The sequence below is a fragment of the Cygnus atratus genome, chromosome Z, assembly GCF_013377495.2.
Source record: "Cygnus atratus isolate AKBS03 ecotype Queensland, Australia chromosome Z, CAtr_DNAZoo_HiC_assembly, whole genome shotgun sequence".
In the NCBI taxonomy this organism is placed as follows: domain Eukaryota; kingdom Metazoa; phylum Chordata; class Aves; order Anseriformes; family Anatidae; genus Cygnus; species Cygnus atratus.
The window spans coordinates 22,147,986-22,164,332 of record NC_066396.1 but is presented as its reverse complement, the minus strand read 5'-3'; the positions used below and the strand labels follow the sequence as shown (position 1 = coordinate 22,164,332).

The window sequence follows — 16,347 nt, the reverse complement described above, 5'->3', positions numbered from 1 at the left end:
TATGGGGTTTAGAAGGAAGTCTGCTGCAGGCAAGTGATGCCATCTGCTGTTGACCATGCACAGGACACTAAACCAGATGACTGCTTTGATTTATGACACCTCTGTTTTCCCTTTTTTCTTTTTCTAGTACCTATTTCAAATATAAATTTTACAAAGATTTTTCCAAAGGGCATTCCATAAAGCACTTGTGTGGTCTGGATACCTGTTACCTGTTTGTAACTTAAATTTCTGGATTTCCATATGTCAAAATGAGAAAAACAGGAGATGTGAAGAGAGGATAAATATATTTGTATTTCCTTAAACAAACAAAAAAAAAAGCCTTTGTTTGCAATAAGAACCATTGAAACCAAAGGTAAAATGTTCTGTTAGCTTCACTGCGGTTCAGATAAGAACAATACTGCACAATACTGCATTAAAAACTACTAAAAAAATCCATACATTCTCATTAAACTTTTTTTTTTTTAAATATATTTATTTTTTACTTGTCGTCAATGTGACTGCTACACTAGAAGCAGCATACACTGGAAGGAAAACAGTCCACTGAGTAGATTACTACTATGTTGCTCAGAATAAGGTTGAGGGATTCTGGATATACAAATGCTTCTAGGATTGCTTTGAACAGATCATACTTATGCCCTGGGTTATTTTTTTTAACCTTTTTGTAGTCAAATATCCAAATACTTTCACATGAAAGTCTTCTGTGTGAAAAATAAATTGTGGTATAAAGAAGTATCTTACACAGCCGCACCATATATTTCACAGATCTAATCTGTATGAGTAGTTAAGCTAAAAATCACAGCTGAGAGACTGTGAGAAAACTTGAATGTGTCAAAAAAAAAAAAAAAGGAAAATAAAATTAGATTAGCTTCCTGAAACGTTTAAATTCATACTGAGAGAAAGAAATTTTTAAAACCATCTGTTGATAAAATGTGTTCAGGAAGCAGTTTTTTTTTAGCATAAGGAACTTTGCATTTTTTCACTTTGGAGTTTTTTAATCCTGCTGTAGTCTCCACTTGACTTTGTGAATTGGCATTACTTTCTGCACCAACCCCGCCCCCCCTTCCCCCCCCACCCCCCAAGTGCCTATTTCCTCCTGGGGAAAAAGGATGCCTTCACAAAGTCTTCCTTGCATTAACTGTTACATAGATATACTAGTAATTTCTACTTCCTGAATGATGTAAAAAGAATAGCGAGGACATATGTATGCTATTTTGGGTAAGTCTGCAGCTAAATTAAATGCACAGACTTTGAAACAGACCCCTGACTTTGAGGCCTTGGTGTTCTTCAGTGTGCATGTACTGCTTTTTTGTGGGTGGGTGAGGAAGGAGTTAAATGTGTATAAGTGGATAGCTCTGCTTCACCACAAGAACACCTCCAGCAACAGAACTGGGGGTTGCTGTATAAACACAGATCTTTACAGTGTTTTGCCTTTTAACTATTTCCTATGCTGACAACGTTACCAACAGATCACTTGCAACAATCTCTTTTGGCATGATAGCGATACAAAGCATCAGCTTTTCTTTGCTCATCTGATACATCCAAATTTTTCTTCTCCTATGGGAAGGCAGTTTCTTCAACAACTTTGAGTACATCATTTAGTATAATGCGACAGCATTTGAATACTTATGCCAAATCCACTGTCAGGAAATGCTGTTCATCCAGAAAGTATTCATAAAGAAGATAAGAATAACAAGGTAAACACAGAACAAAAGAAAGGAAAGGAAGAACTACACCGATTTAATTGTTTGTGTACAAATAACCGAGCATATTATTTCTCTTTTAGTTAGAAGTGGTGTAGAAAATCTAAATGTAGATCTGCAAGTGTATCCAGCAAAGAGGAAATAGAATCCAATAACAGCCAGAAGCACTTCAAAATACGTTTACTCTTAAAACATGGATTTACACATCATTTAATTGATAGTACTGGAACAATTCCTGAGTAAGGAATGCCTAATTTAATGCTTTGTTCAGCTGAGACCTTAATGCCTTGATAACAATTTCAAATATTTAATTATTATGAAAAAGAATGATAAAGTAACTAGAAAAACTTGAACAAATTTTACACACCTTATAATGAATTCAGATTTGGTTACGATTTTCCCTGACAGGTCTGAGATCCTCCTTGGTTGGCTGGATGACTGATCTTGCAAATTACTGATGGTGCTGTTAAGAGCAGTTATCCTTTATCGTTTGGCACTTGACATCTTACTAGAGCAAATCTCCATGCACCAAAGAGGTCACAATAAATAGGAAATCTTTTCTAGAAGAGACTGCAAGAAGTCGAGCACTTGAAGGCACGTGACAGAACATGAATTGTGAGAAGGACACACATTTAATTGCATGGGCTGCACAATTAACTTAGCAACTGTGCTGGCTGATTTCAATGAGGGACACAAAAAAAATATAATCAGAGAACAATGTTTCAGAATCTAGAGGAATACTGAGAATTAGCAAAATTATTTGAGCTAGCTGGAAATTTTCAGCATAAAACTTAAAAAGGAATTAAGGAATTGGGGGGAAAAAAGAACAACAACAAAAAAAAAACACCAGAAAATGGGTAGTTCTAGGACCCCATGTTAAAGTCTTTCTAACACACAATTGTTATCTCAGGTTCTTTCTTCCTTGAGGATATATCAACATCTCGCTAAAATAGTCTGGTTACTAGAACTTCAGTGAGAATCCCAAGTAATTTTCTGAAAACAATGTAATCAAAGCTAATACAGAATCAAGGTAAGCAGAGTGTCTAGAACTAAAAATTTCAGCAATGTGGGATTTTTTAAATCAATCAATGTTTAAGAAAATGATCATGAAAGAAGCACATAAAACTCATGACTAGATCTCAGCATGGCCACAGCTGTGCTTCACTAGAGATCTAGAGAAGAAAATTACTGAAATATGCCGGTGAGACAGATCTCAAAGCAGTGGACTTATATGGAACATAAAGAAGCTCTTTTTGGCTGTTGTGGTTATAGGGATGGTTCTTTACCAATCCAGCCCACCAACTTTCAATTACATCTGTGAAGCTAGACATGAAACTTCAGTATACCTTTTTTTCAACAGATGTTTTTAAAAAATTTTTCCAAGAAAAATATCTTCTCTCTGAAATACTGAGATGAAACATTTATTTTCAGTTGCTCTTTAATTAATGGGTTCAAAATATCAAATCCATTTAATTAATGAGCTCAAATGATAGCCAGATGGTAGGCTACTTCAGTGCCCCTTATTTTTGTGGGTTTAGGGTCATTAGCATGATATGGATGCCTCATATTTAGTCTTCTAGTCTTTTAATACCTTTTAAAATTTACTTCTAAATCCCCCTTTCAAGCATTATTTACAGATATAAGTTAGTGTCATTCAAGTTTTTGCTCAGGAATGAATGATTACACTTGTGATGGGTCAAAATAAATATAGGAATGCTATATGCTGTTAAGTGCTAGGGCCTAATATTCCAGCAAACTGATAATTTAAAATCAGATCTTAAAGAAATAATTTAGGAAAATGACATGATAAACATGTAATCTTTACATGCTTTAATTAGTAAACACTATAACAATAATAAAATGGAGGATTTTTATATTATACTTCCTCTTGAAAGACTGGAAGTTGAGATAGAAGAGTTAAATAACATACACAGTATTTTTCAGAGAAAATAAGTACTGCTGCACCTGTTCTGTACGTGATTAACCTAAAGGATCTGGCAGAGGCTGAATGAAAGATTTTCAAGATTTCCCAGAATTTAACAGATAAATATATATTCAAAACATTCTTTATTCTTTTCACTCTTGGTTATTACTGGTAATGCTAAAAAAAAAATGTAAATGGATGTTGGTGAACTTGTTATAGTAAAACGTACATACTGTGTTTGCCTTGAAGTTTCCAGATAGAGTTAGTGTGGCAGCAGCAAAAGTGGTACTAATTTCATTACTATTTGGTGATGGGTGATGGAGAAAAAAGTGCAAGAAAGAGAACCACTGCAGAAAAGGCATGACAACAAGGGAGAAGAGGGTGTGAGAAAATTTGTAGTGAAGCTAAGGTAACAGCAACTGTAAACAGATCAATACATTTTTGTATGCATTTCAAAATCCCTACGTTTCTTGCTTCTATAGATGTACCTAACAGCTGGATCCTCTTGTTGATTGCTGTCTAAGAAAATTACTTACACAGAAGAAGTCTGAAAAGCTTTTATGTCCAACAGTATTGCTAGGTATTCAGAAAGAAGGACAAAATGGGGCAAGAGAAGAGCATGAAGTTAGAGAATGCTTGAAACATATTGTTTTCTCTCACTTCAATTTTGTGATGTCAAAGGTTTGTATAGCTAAAAAGGGGACCATAAAACAGCATAGGCTCAGCTACAGCCGTAGCACTCCACAGTTCCTGAGTTAGCTTTAGAGAAACACACACTCTCACACACACACAGCTGTAGTGGAATGCTGCATGTGCATAACATCAAAGCGTGTGCTACTGAGGACTTAAGACAGGGCAACATCCTACCTTTTGACATCCTCTTCCATGCTGGAGTTTGGAACCTAGAATGGAGTGCCGAATGCAGAAGTCCTGTCAAGACAGAAGCCAAACCACCCTAAACCTGCAGCCTACTCCAGCCCTAGACCAAAGTTTTATGTAGGTGAATTTACAGTTCAGCAGGCTAAAAATCAGAACGCTAAAAAACACTCAGCACTCATCTCTGCTCCCCTGTATCCTTCTGTGTTTTATCTGCCTAAAATACAGAAACGTCATAGGAGCAAGGACTAGAATACAGATTCTCCTTACTACCAAGGAATTTCCTTAAAGAGTTTTCAGTGTTACCCACACTGGCACTGCTTGAAACAGAAGCAGAATGCAGGCCCCTGCACCATACTGCTCCCTGGTGCACCATACTCCGCCAGTTGGGCTAGATGATGCCAATGTGCCCCTTCCTTCCCTGCAGTTACCTCTCAGTTTCAGGTCATGGCACAGAGGAAAAGTGACAATGCCTATCCTGCCTATCTGCAGTGATCCCTGAACACAGGGAAGAGTCTCTGGCTTCAGGGCTGGACATAGTTTCTCTTCTGTTAGAGGACCCTTCCAATAAGAGGCAGGCTTATCTACCTATCTTACCCAGCCTATGTGGTCCTCAAGTGTTGTGGAAGTGGCAATGCTGCCCAGGGAGCTGCAGTGAATGTGCTGGTTGAGCATGAGATGGAAGGAAGGGGCAAAGAACTTCTTCATGATCAATGAAGATGATGCCCATCCTGCTTTTATCTCCCACTTCTCCATGACTGTAGTCTGGAAGTCTGGGCATTTTTCTGGGAGGTAGGCACAGGTGCTCTAAAAATTAGGTTTACTCACCTTCGGCTTTGCCTTAAAAGAAAGTGCTGGGTGCCCCTGTGTGGTGAGTACAAAACTGTTAGGCTGTAAGGACACTCTGATGGTGCCTATGGGATCAAGCTTGTCAGAGCTCGGACAAGGAAGAATGACCCAGTTCTGCCTGCTGTTTAGGTTTACCCTTAAGCAAGGTGCTTAGCTCTTCCACTTTCTGAAAACTACGTTATATTGTGTAACCACAGATATAGAACTTTCAGGCTTTTCAGAATTTCTGTTTTGCACACTGAGAAGTAAATGCTAAATACAGTTTTAGGTACCTCTGCCCTTTACCAAACCTGGCCCTAGTTACAAAAACCAAATCCACAAAGGGGGATATTAATATCTTGTATATTTAAGTCCCAATTGTCTATAAGAGCACAGCAAAAAGATACAAAGGAAAACTGAGTCTGTGGAGGTTAGCTATTTTGAGAACTCTAGTTTTAGTAAGTAACCTTGTTTTCTCCTCCATTATTTGCTTTCTAAATTTGCCTATTAAACTTGAGACATCTAACTTAAATGATTTCTTTTTCTTCCTGCAACTTAAATTGAGTAAATAGATTTTATTCTCAACAACAGAACACATCTTGACTAAGCTCCACAGAAAATTGCTGTAGTTTTTCGATGCCCCCTTTCCATCATTTTAGGTGCACAAGTTTTGTTGTATAATTAGAGACATTTTGAACCTTGTGAGAGCAATGTATGTGAGCCTTATTCTCTTCAGAGGGGGGCAAGCTGTTTTACACTTGTGCTCTAGCTTGTCTGTAAAAACTTAGTTCATGGTATATCTGAATCTGAGCTTACTTCCCAAAATATTCCCACGTGTCTTTGTTTTCTTACATTTTATCACATTATTTTTAGTATTTAATTATACTCTCAATAGGTCATACTCTAATTATCATGGTGCAACCCCTGTGAAAAGTTTACCTTATCCTTACCTTTTCACTTGGCTGTTAATGCACTGACTTTAACTGAGGCAGGACACAGGGCCAGTGCCTGTAGTTCAGATCTCCAGGGATCAATGTTAACCTCTGGTATGTATGGTTAGAGAGGGACTACAATGGCAGGGATTGTAGAGTCATGGGAGGAAGGCAGAGATCTCCATGCATGCTGCATGATTGATGTCTAGCTTGGGAAGAGCTCTAGTTTGTTACTATGTCTGCTGACATTACCTTCGTTTTGATTCATGATTATAAAAATTCTTCCCTGTTGAGCTGAGTGTTGCTATGTTCACTTTCTGCTTATCTACGCTGCCTGTCAGCAGTGCTTTATTTAACATCTGAAGTTAAACAGTTAACATGGATTCTATTATGTCTGTCTTAATAGAGCTCTCATTAACTTACAAGCCTGGTCTCTTTTTCTCTTAATTTTTAAAATATTATGGAAAGTCTTTTTTGTTTGCTTATGTGCTTTAGTACGTAGGTACTCATTTTAAAGTGTCATTATCTGGGGAAAATTCAGACATTTTAACAGAAATTTGGCCACAACCGGGTGTCAACAAAGTGTTTGAACACAACCTTAGGAGCTGCTTTAATATTAATTAGGTCTGAGAAACTACCTTCTGTTTCTTAACGAAAACATCAGAAATCTAGTGTAGACTGAAATGGAAAACAAAAGCAGAAATGAACTAAAGCTACTAAAGCAACACTATGGCTGCATTTCTGTGTACTGCAACAAAGACAGGAATGCAATCAGAATGTGATTTTTAGGTCTACTTCCTCAACTTTCTTGAACTCAGGGAAAGTCACATGTAACAACTATATTATAAAAGTAATGAATGCACCACAATGTAAAATAACGAAAATTTATGTTGGAATTTTCCTGAGGAGAAGATTTACTGCAACTTCTATCACAGGCTGGAAGGGAGGTCTAGAGGTGATCTAGTCCACTCCCCTGCTGAAGTCAGTGTTGTCTAGAGCAGGTCACTAAGGATCATGCCCAGGTGAGTTCTGAGTATCTCCAAGGATGGACACTCCACAACCTCTCCAAGAAATACTGGAGAGGTGGTGGAGTTTTCTGTCACTGCATACCACTGAGAAGAGTCTGATTGTGTCTTCTTTACACTCCCCCATCAGGTATTTATATGTATTGATAGAATTCCCATTCCAAGATTTCTCTTCTTCAAGCTGAACAATCCCAGCTCTGTCAGCCTCTCCTTGTATGCTGTGTGCTCTTTACTACCTTCATTGCCACTGACTAGGCCACCTCCAGTATGTCCCTTTCTCTTTTCTACTAGGGAGCTCAGATCTGGACATGGTACTCCACAGATGGCCTCACTGGTGTTGAACAGAGGGGAACGATTATGTTTCTTGACCTGCTGGTGACACGTCCTAATGTAGTACAGGAGGCTGTTGGCTCTGTTTGCCACAAGGGCACACTGCTGGCTCATATTCAACACGGTGTTCACCAGAACCACCAAGTCCTTTTCTGCAAAGCTGCCTTCCAGGTAGCTGGCCCCTAGCCTGTACTGGTGAATGGGGTTATTCTTTCCTTGATTCAGAAGTTTTCAACACCAGTCTGAACAACAGAGGACAATCACTTTGGAAGTTACGTTCACATACACATAAATTGCTGTGCACCCCTGGGCTCCTCACATAGTTTCATTTCATGCAAGAAAAATACACTGTTAAAATATATATCAGCCCACCACAGAGACAGTTCTGGTTCCAGTGTGCCAAGAGTGCACAGAAATACTTGCATTATGTAAGCATATCAAGTGCTTGGGAATATGAAAGGGACATTTAAAAAAGTGTGCACATGGTTGTGCAGACCTATATCTTAAAATACAATTCTGAGTTATTATTCTGTTTATATCCCATAGTGTACTTCACCTAATAAAGCTGGGTCTCTACTTGATAGCTTGTAATCTAAAATATTAGCAGAGTGTTTATCATCCCAAAAAACAGATCCTAAAATAGAGGTTTACACATTTTTTTTTCATTCTTCCTTTTGTTTCAAGTATTTTCCCACTCTTTTAGCTTTCCTTTACATAAAAATGCTGATCCATTTTCTTGCTGCTTTACCTTCTCCAGGTTTGGTTATACTTTCTGATACTACAAGGTGCACAATGTAGTTCAGTTATTTAATTTATGTTACATTAATATAGTAGAAAATGTAATGAAAGGACCAGAGCTTGCTCACTTTCCTCAGAAGACAGTCTCATTACAAATCAATAAGATTTTTTGGTATGAATTGTGAGTATAGCGTGCAGAAATTGACCTGAAGTCCCGAGATACCAGCACTGAACAGCTCACTCTGACTCAAAGATCATTAGCTAGAACTAGAATATCTCAATTTAAAATATTTCTATTTCTAATCTTTATTCTCTAAAAGCCATGGTAGTGTTTGTAAACCCAGGTATGCCTCTGCTCTTTAAGAAAATTTCATCTCTCTCTACATAGAGAATAATACATAACAGAGCAAGTTAAGAAGAGGGTGTAATAGCTATGAGGCCCTAGTAAGCTAGAGATTGAATTTGCAGTTTCTCTTCTCAATAAGCTTAATCTCTCTCTCTCTTTTTTTTTATTTAAATAAACTGATTTGTAAAGTTTTCAAACACACCACAGTGTATAGATGTCATTATTCATCCTCTGCATTTTCTATGTAGAAGACCCTCACATTTAGACAAATCCTTAAATCTTCTGTAAGAGCTTACATTTGTCAGGCGCTAGTTGTTCAGATATGGTCTTTGACTCAGGAAACTCCTAAGCTACTGATTGCCAAGAAGTGGCAAATATGCTAGGGAAGGCATCATTCTATGTACAGCCTGGTTTTTATTCTTTTTTACTGGCTTTCTGCTACTGGTTACTGTCAGATTTGGGCTAGATGGGGCGATACGATCTAATCCAGTCCAGTCTCATAAGGTTTTATGTTTCCTTGCTACTTCCTTATCTTTGTCATCATCTCTTTCTTCTTTTTTCTTTCTTTTTTCTTTCTTTTCTCTTTCTTTTCTCTCAAGTTTTTTTTTTTTTTTTTTAATTTAAGTGTGGCTTTCAATCTCTCCATTTCCCTAGCTCCTTATTGTAGCAAAAGAGTATACTTCTGCTGTAGCTACAGCTGGAGTCTTCTCTTTTTGTTCGAATTAAACCTCTATCCTCCTTTGATGTCCCTTCAATATTCCAGAACTGATGTTCCCATAAGCAAACTTTTCTTCTTCATGACTTTTCTCTTGGCCAGTTCATAATGTAACGCCTTCACCTCAGCATTTCTTTCCCTTCCCACAACTGTCAAATTTTCTTCCAGAGCTGTCTTTATCATTGCTAGTGGGTTGTTCCTGTTTCTTTCCTTCTGAGTCTTTGCACCTTTCCTCTTTGTTACCTTCCCTAGTCTGGTAGAACAGGTGAGCCAAGAAGGGAAATAGGTACTGCCTGAATCAGGAGCAGGTTTGAGTCTCAAACCCTAGTGTATTCAAACAGGAAGCACCAAACAAAGCTGTCTGCTAATTTTCCAAGGAGGATATCAACACAAACAAGACGAATGAACTTAATGTTGTCTGATACAGTGATGCCAACTTCTTGAAAGAAACTCAGAGTGCCCTGCAACAGCTCGGGTTAGTTAGAGACTAACTGAATGTTATCGATGAGCTTAACTAATTAAATGCTGATATGTAATGAAATTTTATAGTCTAGTAACATAATTAGCTAATTGATATTATTATCTCTGCCTGGGAAAGCAATAGCTATCTTTACCAAGCTTCAGAAGATGAAATATGTGGTGTTACCCAGAAGTTTGCACAGTGCAGTGTTGCAGATTCTAAACTAAAGCAGCAAACTAAGTGAGCCTTTGTCTCATCTCCTGACTACCAGTGTTTTCTGAGCAATACACTACCCTCCTGACTATTTAATATTGGGGATAATTTAATGCATTCCTGCACCTAAATATTTTCCTTCCTTCTTGATTTTCTTCCTACCAAATTAGGTTCCAATTGCAGATCCTATGCCATATGCACTACATCGCTCTTCCTGCCGAATTAAAGACTGAACCTCTACGTTTATTCACTACGCCTCTCCTTCTATTTGTTTTCTATGCTGAATCCCTCACAGATAATAATAAGTTAAGGTGGCTCATATAGCTTTCCTCAGCTGTATAAGGGTGAGGATGTGAAGTACATCTTGTAAAATGTCTGTCAAACTAAACAAGTAATTTCCAGAGGGTTTCTAACACCTACCAGTTGTTATGCATATCATATTATTATCACAGTTACCTAAAACAGTTTTAGATTAGCTAAATGTCAATCTCACAGCAACTGCACAACCTTCAGGACATCTTTGTGTATGTGACAGGCTCCCAGCTGCGAAATTATTACTTAATTCTCTATTTCTAAATAAGCATGTATCTATGGTTTTCCTTATTGAGAAAAAAAAATAATAAAAAGACAACAAAAAGTCCAAGTTAGGTTCTGCTACTCTTTTTGTATTCTTTTTGTTTGTATTAGTCTCTCTTTTGAGTTTAAAAGTACACAGAATCAATTTCACTACTGTTTGTTTGTTTACACACTTTCAGTGCTATAATGTTGAGGTATTGTATACTGGTTACAATGAACTGTATCCTTTTTTTTTAATTCTTACAGACTTCAGTGTCTTAAAAACATATGTTTGAGGAAAAAATCGGAGTTCGCGATATCAATTTAAGAGAAGAGTCTTTGCTCAAAATTGCATCTGAAAACATCAACAGCTCTACTAAAATGATCAACCAGTGTTTTCTTGGTCTTTCCCTATATACTAAACCTCTGACATGTTTCTCATATATGTTAAACTGATGAAAGAACTTCAGTGGGGATTAGTCATAGCTGCCAAAAAGATTTTTCAGTGGTGTGCAGTGGTTTATGTTGGACAAGGCAGGTGCAGAAAACTCTGACAAAGCATGGTCAGTGAGACAAGACTCGGGAGGTAAATGTGTTACCATAAATGACCCACTTGCCATACAGTGAAAAAAAGATAAATAATTAGACTTACATAGTTTTCACCTAATTATTTTTACCTCTGGTTTTGCTAAGTTTCTAGTTGAGCTGAATTAGTTGTCATTATCTGTTCAGTTAGATATACTCAGTGAAGAACTGGGAAGGAAGTTATTGCCACATCAACTTTGAAAGGCAAGGCTTCTCCCCTAATCTTTTTAAGTTGTCTAGTGATACAGAGAAAAAACACATTCACCTTAAATAACAGCATCCAGTGAAATCAGTCAGACACCACCTTTATAAGGGGACCAGGATTTGGTCCCAAATTGCCCTATAATAAGGACATAAGCATTCTGCAGGATTTGTGGCCATATATCTCTACGACTAAAACAGAAACACAAGTTAATACTCTTGCTGAATGTTTCCTCAATGTAATATTTAGCAATGACGTGCGTAAGAGTACTGCTTTAATTAAACATAAGTAGTCTCCTACCCGGAAATTGCTGCTAGTTTTTGATGAGCCTGATAGGCCATCTCACATCCTCGGGTTCGAGTTTTGTGCATTTCTGCATGCAGAGATGGACAGGTGACTGAGACATCCCCAATGGAAATTACCAGCTCCCGGTATAGAGCAACCTGGGTATTGAACTCCTGGACAAGCTGAAAAACAAAGACAAGTTACTTACATGAGACAATTAGCTACACTGATAAAAACTTTTTTTTTTTTTTAATAAAAAAAACCATGCCCAATTTAGGGCTTGTTCCTACTGCTTCCAGGCAGGCATGCACAGTGTACAAGACCAAGTGCCTAAGATTTAATAAATGACTAGAGCCTCCATGCCAGCTGCCTCTTCTGTGTGCTGTAAATGTTCATTTGCAGGAAAGTAGTGCTTCTGCTTTTAATCTCTGGAAGTGTGAGTTATTAGTCCTAAATATTAAGCAGACAGAAAACCAGCTGTTTTACTAGTAGCTTGAGGTTATTTTTTGCTATCATTAAAGACAAAAATATCCCCAGAAATGATTGCCTTTGCTCCTCCTGCTTCCTGATTAACAGCACATTTAGGGATTGGAATGTAGCATTTGCTTTTACACTGGAGATTTTGCTAATTTATTTTGTAATGATTTCTGTTCTGTCATTGGCCTCTAACCCAAATTTCAGACTTGAAACTGATTGGGAGTTATTGGCTGAGAAGATGTACCAGATACACACTTTCCAGTTAGGATTCTAGAAAGCACTTTTTCCAATGTGGGGAGAAAAACAGACAAAGGACAAAAAACGTTTCAACATTTAAACAGAAATTTAATACACAGCAGATACATGTGGATGCTACTGGACACATAGGTTACTTTTACAGTGATAGAAAGATCATTATTGTTTAGTTCCACTGATCGCCAATATGGGATGATATTTTAAGGAAACAAAGCATTTGCTATCTTAAAGGAAGCACATCAGACCATTTGCTCCACATGGTGGCGGGGGTGGAAGGAAGGGAGCATTAGAACAAAATATGTATTTATCTTTGTTTTGCTAATTTGACCTCAATTTCCAAAATATAAAACCAGATGAGAGTAACTGCTAATAATTCTGCAGCCATCATTACCACCAGGAGTTCAACATATCCCAGCATAAAAGCACAGTCTAAAAACAGGTCTAGGACCTGGATTCTATCAGTTTTACCAAACATTAAAGTCAAGCCTTCAAATTCTCATACTCAGAAACAGAAAATTAGTGAGTCGCTTCTCCTGCAGAGTTCCATGCTGGCTCTTCATGAGTACCACTGTAATTACTCTGCATAACTAAGAACTAGTATCAGGGCCATTTTTTTTTTTTAGCTACGCTTTCTCAAATTTAATTGTAAGAGTAGCAAATAGGTTTCACTGCTTCTGGAGCAGCAAAACAATCCCAATGCCTTCCAACATACCCGCAAGAATACCACTACAACAACAAAAAACAACAAAACCCAAACTCCCCCTCCTTCAAATTCACACACCAAACAAAGCCCCAGACACAATCCTCGTACTCTGCTAAACGTGGATTCAACTCTCCTGTTCTGTAGCTTCGGTGGATGCAAGAAACCAATGGGGATAAAAAGATGTACTACATTGTGTCACGGCATAATTATTCTGCATTAAGGAGACGAGAAAAGCTTCTCATCCTGCCACTGGTAAGCCAGACACATTTTGCTGGTTCTCACCTGATATCCCCTGTCTAAACAGAGCATTCTCAGCACTACCAAGGAAAACAAAACCATACCGATATTGCAGCACTGAGACAGAACAAGAAAAAACGCACTCATTTTATCTCCTGAATCTCACTGCATTTTGGCAATCCACCTGTAAATCATATTATATTTCTAATCAGTGAATTCTACCAGACAAAGAGCGAAGAAAGGAAGCTAGCAGTTCTGTTTAACTAACCAAATTAAGCTACTGGGAATGAGAGAAAAGGCAGGACCCAGTAGGATCCACTTGTTGGATATATTTATACAGCTACTGTGGCAGCTTTTGTTCTTTGGTGCACTGGGAGCTGCTGCCGGTTTTGAAGTATCAGAGTGGATATCTGCCAGAACAATTTGCAGTATTAGAGAGAAATATTGCCAGAGTCCAGTGGAACAGAAGTGGCAGACACACGTCCAATGCTACTGGACAGAGGTGTGGCAAGACCCGAATTTTTGAGGTAAAGTAGCAGCAACTTCATTTGTTTTCTGTGGTGGGTGAGATGAGCAATTTTGGGGCCCAACACCCATCTGACTGCAGCCTGAGGAGCCAGATGCCGCTGGCTTGCATGGAAGTGTCAAGATCGAAACATTTTGAGCACAAATGGAGAAAAATGCCATATTGTAACATGACAGTCCGAAAAGAGCACGGATGCGGGTGCTTGACCTGAGATTTTACAATTGCAGTCAGCTACTCTGGATAGACTGGAAGCACGTATCATGTATGTCAGGGACAAAATTTTGGGGCCTCAAATTCTGGATTCAGTTTTAGAAAGATTGTAGGGCAAGAGTGGTTGTTGTTGTTGTTTTTTCCCCACTAGGACAGCGAGCGGAGCATGTGCTGATGCCGCGGAAGCAACTGCTCACCTGTTTAGGCTTCAGTGAGTGCAAGTCTGGGGACAGATCGGGCCGTATCTAGCAAAAAAAGCAACTCCACCCGCTGTCAGCGCCGCGAAGGCAGCGCGTGCGGGGCTGCGGGCTCCTGCGGGACCAGGAGCCGGGCTCCGGTCCCGACCCACCCGTACGGCTGGAGACCTCGCTTCTCCCTCCCACCTCCCGCGGCAGGGCAGCAGCCCCCCGGCGGGGACTGCAGTTTTAAAAATAGTGCAAATGCACGTGATGGGAATGGGCAAGCTGCCAGCCACGGAAACACTCAGAAAAAAAAAAGATAATAAATACATAAATAACAGTAATAATAATAATAATAATAATAATAATAATTTTTTCTTTTTGCGCGGTACCCACCATCTTGCAGTCGTCCAGGGCTCTCAGGGTCGTGCAGGCGCCCTCGCAGCCGCTGCCCCGCCGCTCGGAGTCGCGGCCGTGCGGCGAGGTCCTGCTGCTGCCCGGGAAGATGGAGGCGGCGGAGCGGGGGCGCTTCCTGCGCCCGCTCGCTGCAGAGCTCATGCACTCGCATCCGCCGCGCGGAGCCGCCGGCCGGGGAGGGCTGCGGAGCCCCGCCGCTCCTCGCCCCGTCCCGCCGGGGGCCGCGCCGCTCACGGCGGCGACAGCGGCTGGCGCGGGTGGCGACCGGGCGGCGGAGCGCCCTGCGGCATCGCCTCCGCTCGCGGCGGGGAGAGGCGGAGGGGCTGGCGCCTTCTCTCCTCCGGCAGCGCGGCTGTCAGTCCCCGCGGAACCGCCCCGCCGCCGGCGGCATGCTCCGCCGGCCTCCTGCCCGTAGCAGCGGCAGCCGTGCCCGGCGGACAGCGCCTGCCATCGGCGGCCGGCGACGCCCCCGCGATGCCCCCGCCCGGGGGAGCGCGCACCTCCCTCCTCCGAGCCCCTCCGCCGGCAGGGGGCACGGGGGGAACCGGGGGGGCTGACGCCGGTAACAGCGCGCCGCCCCCCTAGGGCGGGAGCGGCTGCGGCGGCCGCCCCCTTCCCGGGGACGAGACCCCCTCCCCAGAGCTACTCCGGCCGCCGCGGAGGCGAAGCGGTCCCGTCCCCACACCGCCGGGGGTCCCAGCCCCGGGGGAACCGCCCCGGGGCTCCCGCAGGCGTCAGCGCATCGCCCGCGGGGCTGCGGCCGAAGTTGGTGCTGAGTCGTCCAGACGGTGGCTCTGGGAGTGTTTGCGTGGACTTGGTTCGCTGCTCACGTTTGTTTTCTTTTCACGGAAAACAAAAACAAAGCAACAACAAAAAAGGGCATCTTATCTTGGGTCTCTAAGCAAGCGGTTGGTAAGCGTGATGCTGCCGCTCTTGTAGCATTAAAGATTAAATAATGATCGAGTGGAGGAATTGTTCCCTCTCTGCTCCAGCACAGTGCAGTTGCACTTCAACAGGCTCCTGCTGCTGCTGCTGCTTCTTCCCTCTCCGCCGGCCGCGGTCACCGGCGGGGCTGGGTCGGGGTTGGCTCCGCAGCCCCCTCCTCACCTCTCCTCGGTGGCTTCAGCCTGGGCCAGCTCCAGCCCCCAGGCTGTGGCTGTTCCCCTCTGCATCTGGGTAGCTGCGGCTCCTTAGGATTTTACCTCTCTTCTGGTATAATTTTACTTCTTCAGAATGTTAAACAGCATTTTTTTTTAAAATTATAATTAGTTTTATATTCCACTTTAACCTTTCATATCAGTAACATTCTTGTCACCTGAGGAATACCAAGTGTGTCACACACACATACCCAGCCTTGCCAAGGGGCCTAAATATGCCAGTGAAGGCCCTCTAGCAGGCTGAGGACCCCTCTGAAGGCTCCGCATGAGTGTAACACAGACACCCTGTCATCTACCTAGGTCTGGACATTGCCTATCTTGTCTTCTTTGAAACTCGTTTTAGACATTTCCTGCCGTTTTCGCGGAAATGGAAGCTGCTGCATGTGTATTAGCTTTGATGGGTTTTGCAGTGCTTGCAAGCACTGTCATCACTTTCGGCAAAGCTGAATTGACCTTGTAATTATAATGCTAC

The 16,347-nt window shown here is 41.1% G+C and overlaps 1 protein-coding gene across 2 annotated transcripts in view; it reads right to left on the bottom strand.

Annotated features, from left to right (window-relative positions):
* RGS7BP (regulator of G protein signaling 7 binding protein) overlaps positions 1–14,962 on the bottom strand; it is a 47,738-nt gene extending 32,776 nt beyond the window's left edge. For both annotated transcript variants that reach the window (XM_035553535.2, XM_050716426.1), the window contains exons 1-2: positions 14,698–14,962; positions 11,730–11,896 (exon numbers count right to left, since the gene is read on the bottom strand). In XM_035553535.2, the coding sequence (XP_035409428.1) occupies positions 11,730–11,896; positions 14,698–14,859 (329 nt within the window). In that variant the 5' untranslated portion in view covers positions 14,860–14,962. The remainder of the gene's footprint in view (positions 1–11,729; positions 11,897–14,697) is intronic.
* Positions 14,963–16,347: the final 1,385 nt, after the last annotated feature.